Raw genomic sequence first — 16,035 nt, 5'->3', positions numbered from 1 at the left:
AAGCCTCGGCATGGACCACTCCTCTAATTATACTGATCACTCTAGAATTTAGGAGAGGTGAGGGAGGACTCATTACAGACAAGGACAGATCAAATTCATCCCAGCCCCAGAAAACCATAGCCAGAGTCTCCCTACAGCTTCAAAAAGCAGCCATTTCTTCCTTATTCAATGCTTACGTCTGTGCATCAATAAATCCCCAGTATCTCTTTCTCTTTTTGGTGTCTCCAAGTCAAATCATGGCAGTCAGCTAACCCAGGTTTTAACATCAATAGCTTTCCAGAGCTATACCTCCATCAACATTTTACACTGACTAAAGAAGGGACCAGAGCTCTTCAAATCCAGTCACAAACACTTTGCTAGGTTGATCTAGCAGTCTCACCAATGGCTTCTTTGCTGACCCTTATTTGGTATATCCTATCAAACACAGCAACCACTCTTTATATAACACGCCAAAGAAATCCAAGTGTATAACAAGTGCAGGCTTCAAGTCCCAGGTGTCATGCAAGGGTTGAAAAGGTCCATCCAGATCAAGGCCTTGAGCCAAAAGTTTGAGGGGGGGAGAATAAAACAGCCTCTGACATGTGGACAGAAGACCTGAGGACAGACAGAAACACTGCATGACTTGTGACACATGCACAGAAGAGCTGAGAGGAGAAAGGATGAGCAAAGACAGCCCAAGACCAGAAGAAGGGCAGACAGCACCTCCAGCCTGACACACGGTTGACAGATGGCTTTAGCGGCACAGATACAAGGAGTTAAAGAGGTGGCAAGACACAAACAGGCGCAGTGGGGACCCCTACCTTTCCCCTGCACAGAGCGGAGCATCGCTGTGCCTCTGGATGGAGGTGAAAGAGGGAAGTTTGGTCACCTCTGAGTTCCTAACCCCTCCGTTGCGGCTACGGTGTAAGGATTCAAACAAAGGGAGCAGCTCTCTGGAGGGGGGTCAAATACAGATGAGAAATTAAACCTTGAAAGAAATGACTGAAATGGGAAAAAAAGCCAGTTTAAAAAGACAGTATTCCCTGCTGAATGAGGGTCGTACAGAGGTAACAGACATGACTGACATTTTTTGTATCCTGATACATCAAACAGTCACAGCAACAAGAACCTTTCCCTGTTTGATGTGTCAACGTTTAGAAGTACAACAAGATTTTATTTCATCGAGATCATTTTCACTAGATTACGACCCCTGATGCAGCGCTGCTCTGGCGAAACGTGGCCATTTGGGTTTTTCCTGATTTAAAAGTGGTCTAGAGACACTTGAACATGACATTGCAGGAAATAATATAAGCAAAAGCATGAAAGCGCAAAGTAAGCAGAGCCCAAACTATAACCTAATTATCTCTGCCTCTTATTCAGGAACACGGGGTGACATTAGGTCTGTATTTCTCTTCTGAAGATATTCAATTTGGATAGAGTGGGGTCTGTTTATAAATCTATTCTTCCCCACCTTGAATCGATTTTCAGTAAGGTGGGTTATAAGTTATTTATTTTCATAACTCAGCAAGTCATATTACACATCTACAGATCTTTCAAAGTAAACGAATACGTACAGTGAAATCGCACAAAATACGTAGTTATAAGAAGCCCTGAAAAAGAACTTCAAAGCAAGGAGATGGCCTTGTGCAAGAAATACTGTCTCTTTAAAAGTTAAAACAGTATAAGCATAAAATGAGACCTGGAGGGGTTAGGGGAGGGAATGAAAAGGCCGCTGCTCACACTTCAAGGCCAGCATTTTGCTTTCTCGTTTCTTTTCAGTTTTGGCCAGCGCAATGATGACATGGGACCACGCTTTCTTTTGGCCATATCCTGGTTTTTTAAAATTTTTTGTGCTTGTGCCTAGTGGGATCAGCAAAGGCATCAGAATACACCGAGGGAGGGTATCAGTGGTTTAAAATCCACCCAAGTAGCTCCTACACAGCACGGGGGTCCAAGGGAGTTGGTGACCCCCTCTGAGCTACACCCTGTCCTGCTCTGGGGATCCTTCTTCTTAATTTGCTTTGGAATCCTTCATTTGCCCAGTGGCAGAGGTGCCAAGGCTCGATGTGTAACACCAGCACTGAGACCCCGTTCGACATTATGGCCAATCCTGCTTGCATCGCAAGCTTTTCACAGAGACCAGAAAGCACGGGATGATCTTCCAAGGGCAGGTTACAGGCAGTCTCGAGTACTGGGTATTCACTGACGTGAGGACAGGTGAGAAGGACCAGGAAGAAGTGGAGAAAAAGGGAAGGCAACAGAAATACTCTACACAGCATTCAATTTTTAAGAAACTTGGACTTCTAGCATTCCAAGCAGTTTTTGCTTGGCATGCCAGAAGTCCAAGTTTCTTAAAAATTGAATATGTCTCAAGAGCAATACCATCTAGGTCAGGGGTTCTTAACCTGGGGCCCCTGAGGGTCGGCTAAATATGAACATTTGCATTCACTAAACAGCCTGGTACTGTTGATTTTTCTCACAGATAATGAGAGAGTAGATCTGTTTTAATTTGCACAAGAGGATTGTATTTCATAATTATGAGTGGCCATTACTTTTAGCATAAAAATGGAGGGTTTAAAAAAAAAAAACCAAACATTGTTTACGTTAGAGTTTAATAATACTTTGGGCTCCTTTTACAAAGCCTTAATGCGCAGAATAGCGTGAGCTAAATTGCCGCATGCGCTAGCTGCTACCACCTCCTTTTGGCTCCTTCTTCTCCTACTCTGCTCATTGTTCATTACCTCCCTACGCTTGAAACCCCCCTCTCCCAACATACTCGACTCTTCAAATGCCAACAATATCTGCCCTGGCCTCAGAATCCCCACGCTGATGCGCACCAGAAGTCACCCTTCAAAAAAAAAACCCCCGAAAAGCCAACCATGCCTCTCTAAAGCCTGTGCCCCATGCTAATCTTCCCAGCCAGGCCTCTGACTCTCTCACCCCAGTCCCGACACTTTATTGCAATGCCAGATCCGCATGCAACAAGATTCAAATTCTGAAGGACCTTCTCGAGGATCTTGATCCTGGATTCCTGCGCATCATGGAATCATGGATTACTAAAGACGACCTATTCACACAAAACGAACTCTGCTCCCATGGTTACCAAGGCCTCTTCTCACCCAGAACACACCGAAAAGGAGGCAGTCTGGCACTCCTCTACAAATCTTTCTTTGATGTCCAGCTCCTTGAAAAGGGCAGCCACGCCTCACTAGAATATATGCTAACCTCAGTCAACGATGAACTCCACCTTCACCCACTGGGTATCTTGCTACTATACCGCCCGCCTACCCTTTGGATCAAATCCCCAGATCTCGTCCTCGAAACCATAACAAACGCCTTCCTCAAATTTCAAAGATTACTGATCATCAGAGATATTAATCTCCACCTTGACGACATCACCAGTAAGGATACGACCGAATTTAACAATTTCCTCACCTCTCTAGGTTTCTCCCCCCTGCTTCCGCTCCAACTCATGAAAAGGAGCACACACTAGACTTCATCAGTTTCCTCGATCTCACCGCTTACAAAACTTCAACCGAGGATACTCGTTGGGAACACATCCCTTGGTCCGACCACTTCCTAGGGGCTTTTAGTCTCCCCATTTTCATGTCTCATCTTGGAGCCCCACCCCGTTCCTCCAATTCCATTACCTTCCGCAAAAAAATTACGAGCGATCTGTTCTGGACCAAATTCCTCAACCATTTCTCCTCTGCTCCTAAGTTTGCAGATCCTGAAACCAATTGGCACAACTGGATTGCCCTTTCCAAGTCCACCTACCACTCCCTCGCCCCACTATCCACTAAAACCATCTCCTACCACTGTAAGGCTCCCTGGTACCTTCCACTTCACAGACAACTGAAGCAGAAATGTCGAGCTTTGGAGCACAAATGGAAAAAATCTAAATCCCCTTCAGATAAACAGACCTGGAGAGTCAACATTAAGCTCTACAATACAATATTAAAAAAAGCAAGGAAGAACTTCTACGGTGACAAGATCTCCAAATCCAATAACCAGAATAGTGCACTGTTCAACATCTGGCGCTCCTTAACCTCTAAAAACGACTCCACCCTACTCCCCTCTTCTCCTTCAGCCGAGGTTCTTGCAAAATTCTTCAATGATAAAGTCACTACCTTAAGATGCTCTTTCCCACCTGCAGTCTCCTACAACTCTCTGGTGTCCATCGATTCCAACCCTACCCTGCTTATCTTCAACCCTATCCCAGCCGACAGGTCCTGGACCACCTTTGAGCTCGTATCTGAATCGCAGGTCTCTAAATTCTGCCTCAAACTAAAATCTTGCAACTGCGCTTTGGACCCTTTCCCCTCCTACCTATTTGAGAATCTTCCCACACAGGCCATCGCATCTCTTACCAAACTTATAAACTCTGCCCTACTATCCGGCCTATTCTTTTCTGAAATGGGACACATTGCTCTGATCCCACTTCTGAAAAAAGCTGATCTAGACCCCTCCATACCATCCAGCTATCGTCCAATAGCAATTATCCCTCTCCTAACCAAGATGCTAGAGTCTATCATATTTACCCAACTCTCATCCTACTTAGAAAGATTCTCCATTCTCCTACCTTACCAATACGGCTTCAGACCCAACTTCTGCACCGAATCCCTATTAGCCTCACTAATCTCTAAAATCCAGCTACTGCATTCTCGTAACAAGTTCGCTGTTCTTCTACAATTCGACCTTTCTGCAGCTTTTGACGTTGTCCATCATGATATTCTAGTTTTCCAACTCTCTGAGATAGGCATTAACTCCACAGTTCTAGATTGGTTCTCCAAATTTTACGTTCCCGCTCTTACACCGTTAACATGAACGGCACCTCATCCTCCCCCTGGAAACCGACATGTGGTGTCCCGCAGGGTTCACCTCTATCTCCAATTCTTTTCAACATCTATATGTCTTCCTTGAAACTCCTCCATCTATCCCCCCTAGAAACACTTTACACTTATGCTGACGATATCCTTGTCCTCCTCGAGATCGACTCAAACCTCTCCAACCTCTCTGAGAACATATCCTCATGTATAAATGAAACTGAACGAGTCCAAAACAAAACTACTTTGGCTCGGCCCAAAATTGGACCAATTACCCTCCTCCATCCCACTGTCCTCCGGCTCCACATTACAGCTTGCGTTCTCAAGCAAAGTTCTGGGCATCACCATAGACTCTTCACTATCCTTTAGTGACCATCTCAATTCCCTGATAAAAAAAATGCTTTTTTAGCCTTCATATGCTGAGGAAAGTGAGATCCTGCTTTCATCAAAAACACTTTACCGTCCTTGTACAATCCATCATCCTATCCAGATTGGACTACTGCAACTCTGTCTACCTAAGCCTAACTAAGAAAAGCCTCCATAGCCTTCAGCAGATTCAGAATGCTGCGGCTAAGCTTATTTTCGCAAAAAGTAAATTCGACCATGTCTCACCACTCCTGTCCAAGCTTCACTGGCTCCCGGTAATCTCCAGGGTTCACTTCAAATGTGTCTGCCTAACTTTCAAGATCCTTCATGGCATCCTTCCTCCCATTATCCCATTATCTTGGAATTCCTCAACTCCTAATTCCACCAGATTCTCCCAAATATTAAAACTATCCTTCCCTTCTATAAAAGGTATACCCCATGCAGGAAAACTAGGGACATCCCTCCCCTTTAGAATCACTGAGCTCTGGAACAATCTCACCTCCCCACTCCGAAACTCAAGCTCCCTCCAACTTTTCTGTAAACAACTGAAAACTTGGCTATTCTCAAAAATGTAACACTTCTTCCTTCTCTGGCATCTTACACCCATCTAACCTTCTTTAAACTTTAATCCTTTAACCCTCCATTGGAATTCCTTTCCATCACAACTTCTGTAAACCGTGCCGAGCTCTACGATTGCGGAGATGGTGCGGTATAAGGTTTAGTTTAGTTTAAAAACACCAGTGCACCTTTGTAAAAAGAGCCCTTTGTGTATGTTATATATGTATGAGACGATCAAATCTCGATAAATAAAATCTGTGTGTTCATTGCATGCAAAGTTGTTTATGTGAATATTTCTGGGGAAGGGGGTCCATAGCTTTCATCAGATTCTTAAAGGGGTCCATGACTGATCTAGGTGGTTTCTATTTTCAAGTTGATTTAAGATTTGAGATACCATTTAAAAAATTGTCTAAGCAGTGTACAAAGAAAAATATTTCTATAAAATTTTATTTAAATTTTCAGGGGTATTAATAATTAAAAACGAGGACAGAAAGGACAGTTAGAAAGGAAGTACAATTATTAAAAAAGGAAAGAGGTTGTCCGGAGCATGCAGTGATCACCTTTGGCACTTGAAACGTCAACAGTATTATCTATCAAAACACTGTGAAAAAGCTTCAGAATCGGATGGAAGACAAAGTAGTGATGGGTTAGCGATAGGTGGAAAATGCAAAGAGCCAAGATCCAGCAAACACCCTCTGAGGATGCAGCATTGATGTACTCCCAAAAGCAGGGCCCGGGGCACCCAGAATGCAGAGGAAGGTCTTCAGCTGTTAATGGAGCAGGATGCTAAATGGTGGCCAGAAGCTAATGGCAGATGATGGTGCTTATGATGTTGCAGTATATCAATGGATAACCATATGTTAAAGAGGCAGGATTATGCTAATAGGCTAGCCCTAGGCTAATGAGCAGGCGCCTGCCGTAGGAAGGAATGCTCTTGGACAGTTGTGCATTTCCTGCTCTCCACATGGCATTAGGGCCATCAGAGTTTTGGATCTCTCTCAGTTAGTGACACTTTAATGGCCATATGGTGATCCAGAGAAAACCTGCCATCTCCTGGCAAATAAAATGAGCTCCTGCCATCTTCCATGGAGGGAAAGGCCTGAGAAATTGCCAATCCCCTGAGCATCACGCAGACTGCAGAAGAAACTGCCCTCAAGGCCTCTGACCCAAAGGCCCGACATCTCCATTTGCACAAATGCTGGGCCAGGTTGAATTCTTTCCCAACAACATGCTGGGTGAACAATGCCCTGCTTTGAGCCTGGGCTTTAAGGTTCTGTTCTGGCCCTCAGGATCCAATTTTCTAGGACTCCTGGACTTACTCTCACCTTATAGAGATGATATCTACCTGAATGGGGTGAGGGGAGGGGTGGGCAGTGGAAAACCTTCCCTTCCCTGGTCTGTCGCTTTTACCACCCTGTCCTTTTCTGGCAATGTGGCATAGCTTCTCTGGTGGTCCCTGCAGGAGTGGGCCTCTGATAGTAGACTGCCTTCCTTACCACAGTCCCTACTCTTCTCAGGGGTTTCTGTCCTAAGTTGCATGGGAAGAGTAAATATCCATTCTCAGTGCTTGCTGTATTAAGTTTATTATTATTAAGTTTATTAGGATTTTGTAGACCGCCTATCAAGGTTATCTAAGCGGTTTTTACAATCAAGTACTCAAGGATTTTCCTCCTGGATCTTCTGTGCAGAGCAGGTCTCTTGTCCCACTCCCACTTTCCGCCAGCCTTCTGAAGGTTCTTGCAAGTCACTACAGCCTTTTCTCTCAATCGCTGGGAACAGCTGGCATTTCCTGCAGCCCTTCCTAGCATCTGCTATACAGACACAGTATATACATAGGACACAGCCTGGTTATGAGCCTGACATCTGATTTTGGGGGGGGGAACGTCACATTTCTATAGACATGTTTTGTTCTTCTCCAGTGATGCCAATGCAAACACAATCTTCCCCATCAATCTGCAAAGCCTCCCCAGTGTCCCAGAAACTTTTACCCCCCTTGCTGGTTTATATCCCTGGGCTTACGCAGGACACAACCTACCTGAATGATGGAAGAATGGTATCGTAGTAATACCAGGTCGCCGTCAAGTAAGGCCGGCTTGCATCTGTCGAGTACAAACGCCAGGCAGCCTAATTCCAAGAGAAGAGAGACAGAGCAGAGCAATGAGAGACTTTTCCAGCATAATGAGAAGAGAGAGCGCAGACCAGGACAACAGTGGAAGTGGATATTGCTCAGAGATGCTCTGGTCTAAAAATGCACAAGTCTACAATGAATACATCCTATAGGGCCAGGATCTTGTTAGTGACAAAATGAATTAAGAAAACTCCTTAAAATGTACTTTAGGTCACCTAATGCCTCTGTGGGTGTGGCTAATGCCGGAAGTGGCGTTAGATAACCTAAAACGCTTACGTAGGTGAAATTCACGATAAAGATAGACGCTGGAAATTTAGGCCTGGAAACCCTGGCCAACATTTCTGCTGCCTATCTTTCCCGGAGGCGTGATTCTATATATGGCGCCATTGCATGATTGACGCATGATCGGTGGCTGCTTTTTAGGTGGCCGCCGATATCGGCACCATATAGCGAATCCAGGCCAAAATGTCAGTCACCAATAATAGTGAAAGCACAATCTATAAATAGGGCTCGCTTTTCGTAACAACTGCGTTACCCCCCAGATTCTGCATAGGTCGCCCAAAGTTGGGTGTGGATCCCAGATCTGTGTGCAAACTAGTGAATGAGCCATTAATGATCAATTTTGGGAGTTATGATTTCCGGACGGATTTTCTCTGCACCCTGTTCAATAACGTGCACCTATATTTCATGGCATGGCCATGGGAGGGGTATGGGCGGGTCAGATGGGTATTCCAGGAATTTCAGTACGATGCTACAGAACAGTCATTGGCGCACTCCACCGCCATTAGTTGCGTGGCAGTATTTACACCAAGGCTAGGTGATCACGCTCAAACTTAAGCACAAGATCTTCCTGGCTCCTAACATTGTGCAAAATTCCAAGACAGAAGACAAAAATCTTCGCAAATCGAAGTGCCATAAAGGAACAGCGGTGGAGACAAAAACAGTCGGGACGGCACAAGAACATATAAAGAAAATGTATTGTAGATGACTCGGCAGGAATCGTGTTTCGGCCAATAAGGCTTGCCTCAGGAGTCCAATCTCTGTGTAACTCTCTTGATCTATATTGGACCGCTCGTATGAATCACCAGTATTAAAACCTGTAAAAGTTTAGAGCACACGAAAACATTGCAGCACGAAAACATTGCAGACTGAATAAGTTCACATCCCAAAAGAGCAATGGTGCTAAGTGAACACTGATAAGTGGTCCAATCTAGATGGAGAGATTGGCCGAAACACGATTCGTCTCGAGTCATCTCCATTCCATTTGCTTGATATGCTCTTGTGCTGTCCTGACTGTTCTTGTCTCCACCCCTGTTCCTTTGTCCTAACTTTGGCCCCCATGTACCGGATTTCCCCCGGTGTAAAAAGGATGCGCTCTGTGTGCCGAGAGTATACACATGTGCACTATTGGGAGAAGAGTACGTCCTCTTTACATGCAGTTCACTGCACACTCTTGACCAGTGGTCCCCAACCCTGTCCTGGAGGACCACCAGGCCAATCGGGTTTTCAGGATAGCTCTAATGAATATGCATGGAGCAGATTTGCATGCCTGTCACTTCCATTATATGCTAATCTCTCTCATGCATATTCATTAGGGCTAGCCTGAAAACCCGACTGGCCTGGTGGTCCTCTAGAACAGGGTTGGTGACCACTGCTCTTGACGACAACCACACAGATAAAAACACCACAGATGTTTTCTGGCTCCTCATGTCTAGTATCCCACACACTGCCAGTCTGTCGATACAGTTCGGCAAGGAGTTCTCAGCTCCTGACCGGGAGCTTGATTTCTGGGTTCCAGTCCCAGTCCCGTCTTTGAGTGACCTTGAGAATGTCACATTACACCATTACAATTGGTCAATAAAAGTAGATAGTGTCAGGGCGTTGAATCCTTTAGTCTTTGCCAGTTTCCAGTTGTAGGAATTCAATCCCAACTTTCAAGGAAAAATTCAGGAATGACATATCCCAAATGCTTGAAAATAGGAGCTAAACAAATGAGTAAAGGAATCCCCTTAAGTTCTGCACAAGACTGGAGGCAGCAGCGGTAGGGAATGGAAAGGAGAAAGGGGTTTTCCGGATGAGAAGGGAAAGAGGGAATTGGGAGAAGATTTGCATGTTCTATCCAAGTCAAGTCTACCTGACTGATTTGGTCCTGGTTTTAATGACCAGTGATCCTGCCCTCCCTAAAGAAACAGGAACTGCAAGTCCAAGGGTGCCAAGGGACAAACCCAGAACTGGATCAGGTTAGCAAGAGGAGTTTCATTCATTTGCAGGGTCTGATTTATAAAGGTTCACTGCACAAACAGAAAGCAAGAAAAATACTGATCTATGTCTTGACAACCCCCCTCTGCCCCGGAAAAGGATGGAGGGGACTGATAGGGTAGCAGAGCCACTTTCTTCTCCGTGACCTTCCCCAGTGACCTGTCTCTTCTGAGTGACATGGAAATGGAGCAGGATTGCTTTGACTCTGCATTTTAAACCTTTTTTGTTCGTGCCTGAGTCGGTGTGTGTGTCTCTTTGTCTGCTGCCCATAGAACTTAGTTAATTAGCATCTGTGCTGGATGGGGACCAGAGCTGACCTGGCCGTCAGATAGGAAGGGGGCAGAAGAAAGGACAGAGGGAGCTGCCAGTTGCAGATAGGGAGAAACCAGCGCTGGCTTTTATATCTCTCTGTTCGGTACAAAATCTGTCTAGTCAGCTTTTTCTGGTGAGGGGGGGGGGGGCACATGGGGCTGCTCAACACAGCATTAGAGGCTACAGATTTTGGTGGGAGGGGCCAAAGGTGTTCTGCTGATCTTGGAGAGAGCTCTGGGTAAGGCACAGGAACAGAATGGTGCCAGTGGTGAACTTGGCACCAAGTCTGTGATGGCTTCGTGACGCCAAGATTTGGTTCTTGAATGCTGGTGTAAGTCAGCTAAAAAGAGGCGCCGACAGTTACGCCATCAATGGCAGTCACAATGTTGCCACAGAATGTATAACATGTCTTCCAGAGACACCTAAGAGCATAAGAATAGCCCTCACTGGGTCAGACCAAAGGTCCACCTAGCCCAGTATCCCGTCTTCACGCAGGCCAATCCAAGTCATAAGTACCTGGCAAAAACCCAAATAGTAGCAGCGTTCCATGCCACCGATCCAGGGCAAGCTGTGGCTTTTCCCTTGTTTGTCTCAACAGCAGTTTATGGATTTTTCCTCCAGGAACTTGCCCAAACCTTTTTTTGAAACCAGCTACATCCTCTGGCAACGCATTCCAGAGCTTAACTATTCTCTGAGTGACAAAACATCTCCTCCTATTGGTTTTAAAAGTATTTCCCTGTAACTTCATCAAGTGTCCCCTCACACTCACGTGCTAAGCAATGTTACCTAATAGCGGCTAGCACTTTGGCGCATATATGCTAATTAGGGAAATCCCTGAATGTAAGTCACTTGGAGGAGCTACTCCTGAAAGGGTGGGGGCACAATCCAAAACAATAAAAAAGAATTAGTGATGCCAATCTCACCCTGCGCACAATCGATGCCTATCTTTAGACACCAGCTTATGGAACTGCCCTTTACATGTTTCCGGTGCCTTCGTCCACCACTCTCCAAGTTTCAAGTCACCCATCAGGCTCCAGACACCTTCTATAGCACTCCCTTACTCCTGCTTTCCCATTCATCCCATCCTAGCTACGGGATTACAGGATGGAGCTGTAAGTGTTGCAAAAGAGGTGGAGATTGTCCCTCTGAAGGTGACTACCCAGAAGTGGTCATCAGCAATTTAACAAGCAGGTACAGAACAAAAGGGCTGGGGCAGGGTCACTGGATACTGGACATTAATCACAGCTCTGAACCAAGAAATTGCTTAATGTGAAGCAGGGCACTGCGGATATACTGTACTAGAGAGAGAGGAGCAAAGGAAGATGGGGGATCAGTGTCAGTCCTCAGCCCCATCCAGTCCTTGACAGAGTCCACTTAAGCCCCAATTGGGGAGCATACAAGGAAAGCAAACCCACTTAAGATGTTATCTGTCTGCTTCCAGCTCTACCTTCGCTTCCCTTCGCCACTCTTTCTGCTTACTTTTCGTTAAGTAGCTACACTGATATGAGTCAATAAGATCAGACTAGTAACAAAGACCACAAGCTCAATGCCACATCAAGAAAATTTGGATTAGTAAGTGAACCAAGACCACTTTAAGCAGCCTTGGTTCAGGTCACCAACAAAGATCCCCACCCCAATCACCTCTAGATTAAATCAGCAGCCAGGACACTACACCCCAAGAGAACCTTGGTCAGATCAACAGCAAGGATCCTCACACTAAGCATCTCTAGTAACCCACATCCCCAACCCAAGAACACCTAGCTCAGAGGAAACCCCCCCTCCTCAACCCAAGTACAGCCAGATCAGATGAATAGCAAGGAGCTCCCCCATCCCAAACCCAAGAACACCTAGATCAGGTGAACAGCGAGAGAGCCTCCCCCATCCCCAACCCAAGTACACCTAGATCAGGGGGAACAGCGAGGAACCCCCCCATCCTCAACCCAAGAACACCTAGATCACAGGAACAGTGAGGAACCCTCATCCCCAACCCAAGTACAGCTAAATCAGATGAATAGCAAGGAGCTCCCCCATCCCAAACCCAAGAACACCTAGATGAGGTCAATAGTGAGGAGTCTGCTACTCCCATCCCAGGTGCATCTGGATTCGGTTAGAAGAAGGATCGCCCTCTCCCACCACTGCAGACGTACCTGGATCAGATTAGCAGCAGGTGTGCGTCTTTTCTCAAAGTGCTTTTGTCTATGTTGCTCCTGAACCTTCAGGGCAAATCCAGAGCCCAAAATTCCCTAAAGAGACAAAGAGAGTGTGACAAGGACAGTCAGTCTATATAATATTAAAAATTGAACTAAGGCCAGTACTTGGCAGATTTGCACGGTCTGTGTCTGTATATGGCCATTTGGTGAAGGATGGGTTGGGGAGGGCTTCAATGGCTGGGAGGGTGTAGATGGGCTGGAGTAGGTTTTAACGGAGATTTCGGCAGTAGGAACCCAAGCACAATACCGGGTAGAGCTTTGGATTCTTGCCCAGAAACAGCTAAGAAGAAAAAATTAAAAAATTTAAATTGAATCAAGTTGGGCAGACTGGATGGACCATTCGGGTCTTTATCTGCCGTCATCTACTATGTTACTATGTTATGTGTGACACAGGACTCGGGATCTGATTCAGTACTGCTACCAAAATCTGCAAGACCGGCAAAGGATGTGAAATGCAAGAGCACAAGAAGAGAGCCTGATCTAGTTATGCTGCTCACGTCCCTCAGAGAGGAAAGGAGGCCTCACTATCTCTCTTTCATCTTCAAAGTGGGACTGGCAAGCTGGGATTCCCAGTCAATACACACATGGTGTACATGGATTGTCACATGGATTGTCTCCGCCTTCTCTCTCTCTGATACACATATACACCACCCCCAGATTCTATATAGAGAATCCAAATTCAGGTGCACTGCAAAGATGCATGTGCAAGTTAATTGCTTAGGGCTCCTTTTACAAAGCCGCGCTACAGGTTCCTACCGCGGGCTGGTGAGGTAAATTCTCCGACGCTCGTAAGAATTCTATAAGCATCAGAGCACCTACCTTGCCGGCTCACGGTAGAAGCGTTGCTTTCTACAACCCAGCGTTAATGAGCCATCAACTGTCAATACTGATGTTTATTGACGGCAATTAGATTTTGCGTGTGTGTTTGGGCCGTGCGCTATGCTGGAATGCTGGGCACCCATATCCCGCAGGGAACAGGGCCATGGAGGGGCGTGGGTGCGTCAGGAGTGTTTGGAAAAATTGCACTGGCCTAGAGAGAATCATTCACACCTGGTTTCAGTGTGCGTAAGCTCGGTTTGATAAAGGATGTCTACCTTTTATCATAGGCGTCGGAATGGGGGAGGCCACAAAGGCCACGGCCTCCCCAGAAGAGTTAGCTATGGTTCTATTCCCCCCACCCACCTCCTCCCGGCCGCTGTAATTTCAAGTCTTTGGGCAGCCGCCATGCAGGATTGTTGCAGAATGAAGACTTCTGAGGCAGGCGTGCTCGTTGACGCTGCGCAGCGACTGCCCAGAGATTTAAAATTACAGCGACCAGGGAAGGTAGGTGGGGAATTCAAGTGCTGAAGAGAGAGGTCATGCCGCAAGATCCTGCTGGGGCTAGGGCGGAGCTTTTGGGCGTTCCGCTGCCTATGCCATGTTTAGCACCAATCTTTCCTGGCACCAATTTTTGACTGTGATTTTTAATCTTTTTCTCCTTGTGCTGCATGGTCAACTCCTCTCCCTCCCTCCCTTCCTCTCTTGCACACATTTGACTTGCCACCGTAGGTCTGCATCGTCTGTCTGTCTGTCTGCTTCTCTCTCTTGCTTGCTTAATGTTTTTATGGAGTTGGGTCTACATCACACTTCTGGACCTTCAACGGCTCATGACTTTCACTGAATTTTCTCTTTTACGATTGTAGTTCTTCCCTTTCTTTCCTATTGCTTCAAGTAAGTCCATTTGTCTTATTATGTGTTTTATTAAGATGTTTTGGTTTTATCTACTATCCCTGATTTTTAATCTGTTTCTATGTAAATTTTATATTGTACACCGCTTAGAAATTTGATTAAGCGGTTTAAAAATGTTTTTTAATAAACTTGAACTTGAACTTGAAACTGAACTGGATCAGACCAGTTCTTCATCAGTCCCACTATCCTGACCACAGACTCTTTCCCCATTGCTCACTCGTACTTTTCCAGAGCAAGAGGTGAGTTCCCTACGTCTTCTTCTCTACGATCTCATTGTATCATGTAGAAAGCCTGAACTGTTGTTCCAAGCATTCAGTATAATTCTCTGTGTCTTGAAAAATGTCAAAGATTAGAAGCGTCTTCTGAATACTTACAGCAGGAAGAGCAAAAAAAGAGATCCCTAGGAGAGCAAAACCAGCTGCCAGGACCCTGCCTAGCCACGTCCTTGGGGTCTTGTCCCCATAGCCAATAGTGGTGAGCGTGATCTGCCAGAGAAAAGTGAAAGATGCAGTCAGCTGTCCCTTCCCATCACTAAAACACAGTCTTGCACCCAACAATGAGAGGGAGCTTTGAGACCCTTCCCACAGCTGAAGTAAGATTGGAAAAGGGAACTTACGGTACCCCACCAGAGAGAGTCTGCATAGGTTGCAAAATCTTTGTTTGCATCCTTCTCCGCCAGGTAGACCAGGAATGAGGCAAAGATGAGAACCAGGAAACCAATGTACCAGGCGGTGATCAGCTCCTGAAAATGAGAAAGGGACACTCAGAGAAATGGAGTATGCCACCGTAAGTCTCTCTGTCTCTCTCTCAGGCCTGGAACTCAGGGGCAGGGGTTAAGTCAGACTTTCAACTTTTCTTTAGCTCTGAAATCTTTTTCATTCCATCTCTAAGCCTTAGCACACCCACTGCTCCCTCTTCAAGTAAAATCCTTGTAGCCCTCCTCCACTTCCCCTCAGTATGAAGAGAGCCCCACATACACAGACTCCCCCTCCCTGCAGTGTGCGCTCACCTTACTGTGTGCATACACCACAGATCCCAGCAGCTTCCATGTTCCTCCCCTGCGATCCATGCGGACCATGCGCAGAATCTGCAGAAAACGCATGCTGCGCAGTGCGGATGTGGCAAAAATATTCCCCTGTGTGCCTGCAGCAATGACAGCCAGTGATGCGACAAAGACCACAAAATCTGGAAGCAGAGAGAAAAGGGTAAAGGTGGTTAAGCAAAGCACTCCGAGCCTCAAAATCCTGGCTGAAAGCTGAAACATTGCAAAGTTAGGAGAAGAAACCCTTCCAATATTATTTTGAGAATTACCCAGATAAATTTACTCCCTCCCTCCACTCACCAGCTAGATTTTGTCACAGCAAATTTCTGGCTGCCATGTTTCTAGAGTCTTTCTTTAATCAGGGTCGATATTCGACATGGTCTAAGTGAAGCTAAAAGAACAAATGTGGCTGCAAAGTTGACTTTCAGAAATTATCTGGAAAACGGCTCAAATATATTCACCCAATATTGAAATCCCCTAAATTAAGCCATCCAATCTATTTAGCCCAATGTCCAGCTCATCTGTTGTATATATCTCGACTGCACTGACATGCACCCCCCCCCCCCCACACACACACAGCTACCTAGTGAGATGTTTCATGATATCGTACTGACAACATCAACATCA

At 45.8% G+C, this 16,035-nt stretch overlaps 1 protein-coding gene across 4 annotated transcripts in view; it reads right to left on the bottom strand.

Moving 5' to 3' along the window:
* Nucleotides 1-16,035, bottom strand: part of KCNQ4 (potassium voltage-gated channel subfamily Q member 4) — a 109,577-nt gene that overhangs the window by 19,337 nt on the left and 74,205 nt on the right. For 3 of the 4 annotated variants that reach the window (XM_033956855.1, XM_033956856.1, XM_033956859.1), the window contains exons 4-9: nucleotides 15,376-15,551; nucleotides 14,983-15,108; nucleotides 14,741-14,851; nucleotides 12,576-12,671; nucleotides 7,765-7,853; nucleotides 801-932 (exon numbers count right to left, since the gene is read on the bottom strand). In XM_033956855.1, the coding sequence (XP_033812746.1) occupies nucleotides 801-932; nucleotides 7,765-7,853; nucleotides 12,576-12,671; nucleotides 14,741-14,851; nucleotides 14,983-15,108; nucleotides 15,376-15,551 (730 nt within the window). The remainder of the gene's footprint in view (nucleotides 1-800; nucleotides 933-7,764; nucleotides 7,854-12,575; nucleotides 12,672-14,740; nucleotides 14,852-14,982; nucleotides 15,109-15,375; nucleotides 15,552-16,035) is intronic. The other variant, XM_033956858.1, reaches the window with a different exon arrangement.

The sequence above is a fragment of the Geotrypetes seraphini genome, chromosome 8 (assembly GCF_902459505.1).
Source record: "Geotrypetes seraphini chromosome 8, aGeoSer1.1, whole genome shotgun sequence".
Classification (NCBI taxonomy): Eukaryota; Metazoa; Chordata; class Amphibia; order Gymnophiona; family Dermophiidae; genus Geotrypetes; species Geotrypetes seraphini.
The sequence above is the reverse complement of the archived record's forward strand: the minus strand, read 5'-3'. Positions and strand labels throughout refer to the sequence as shown.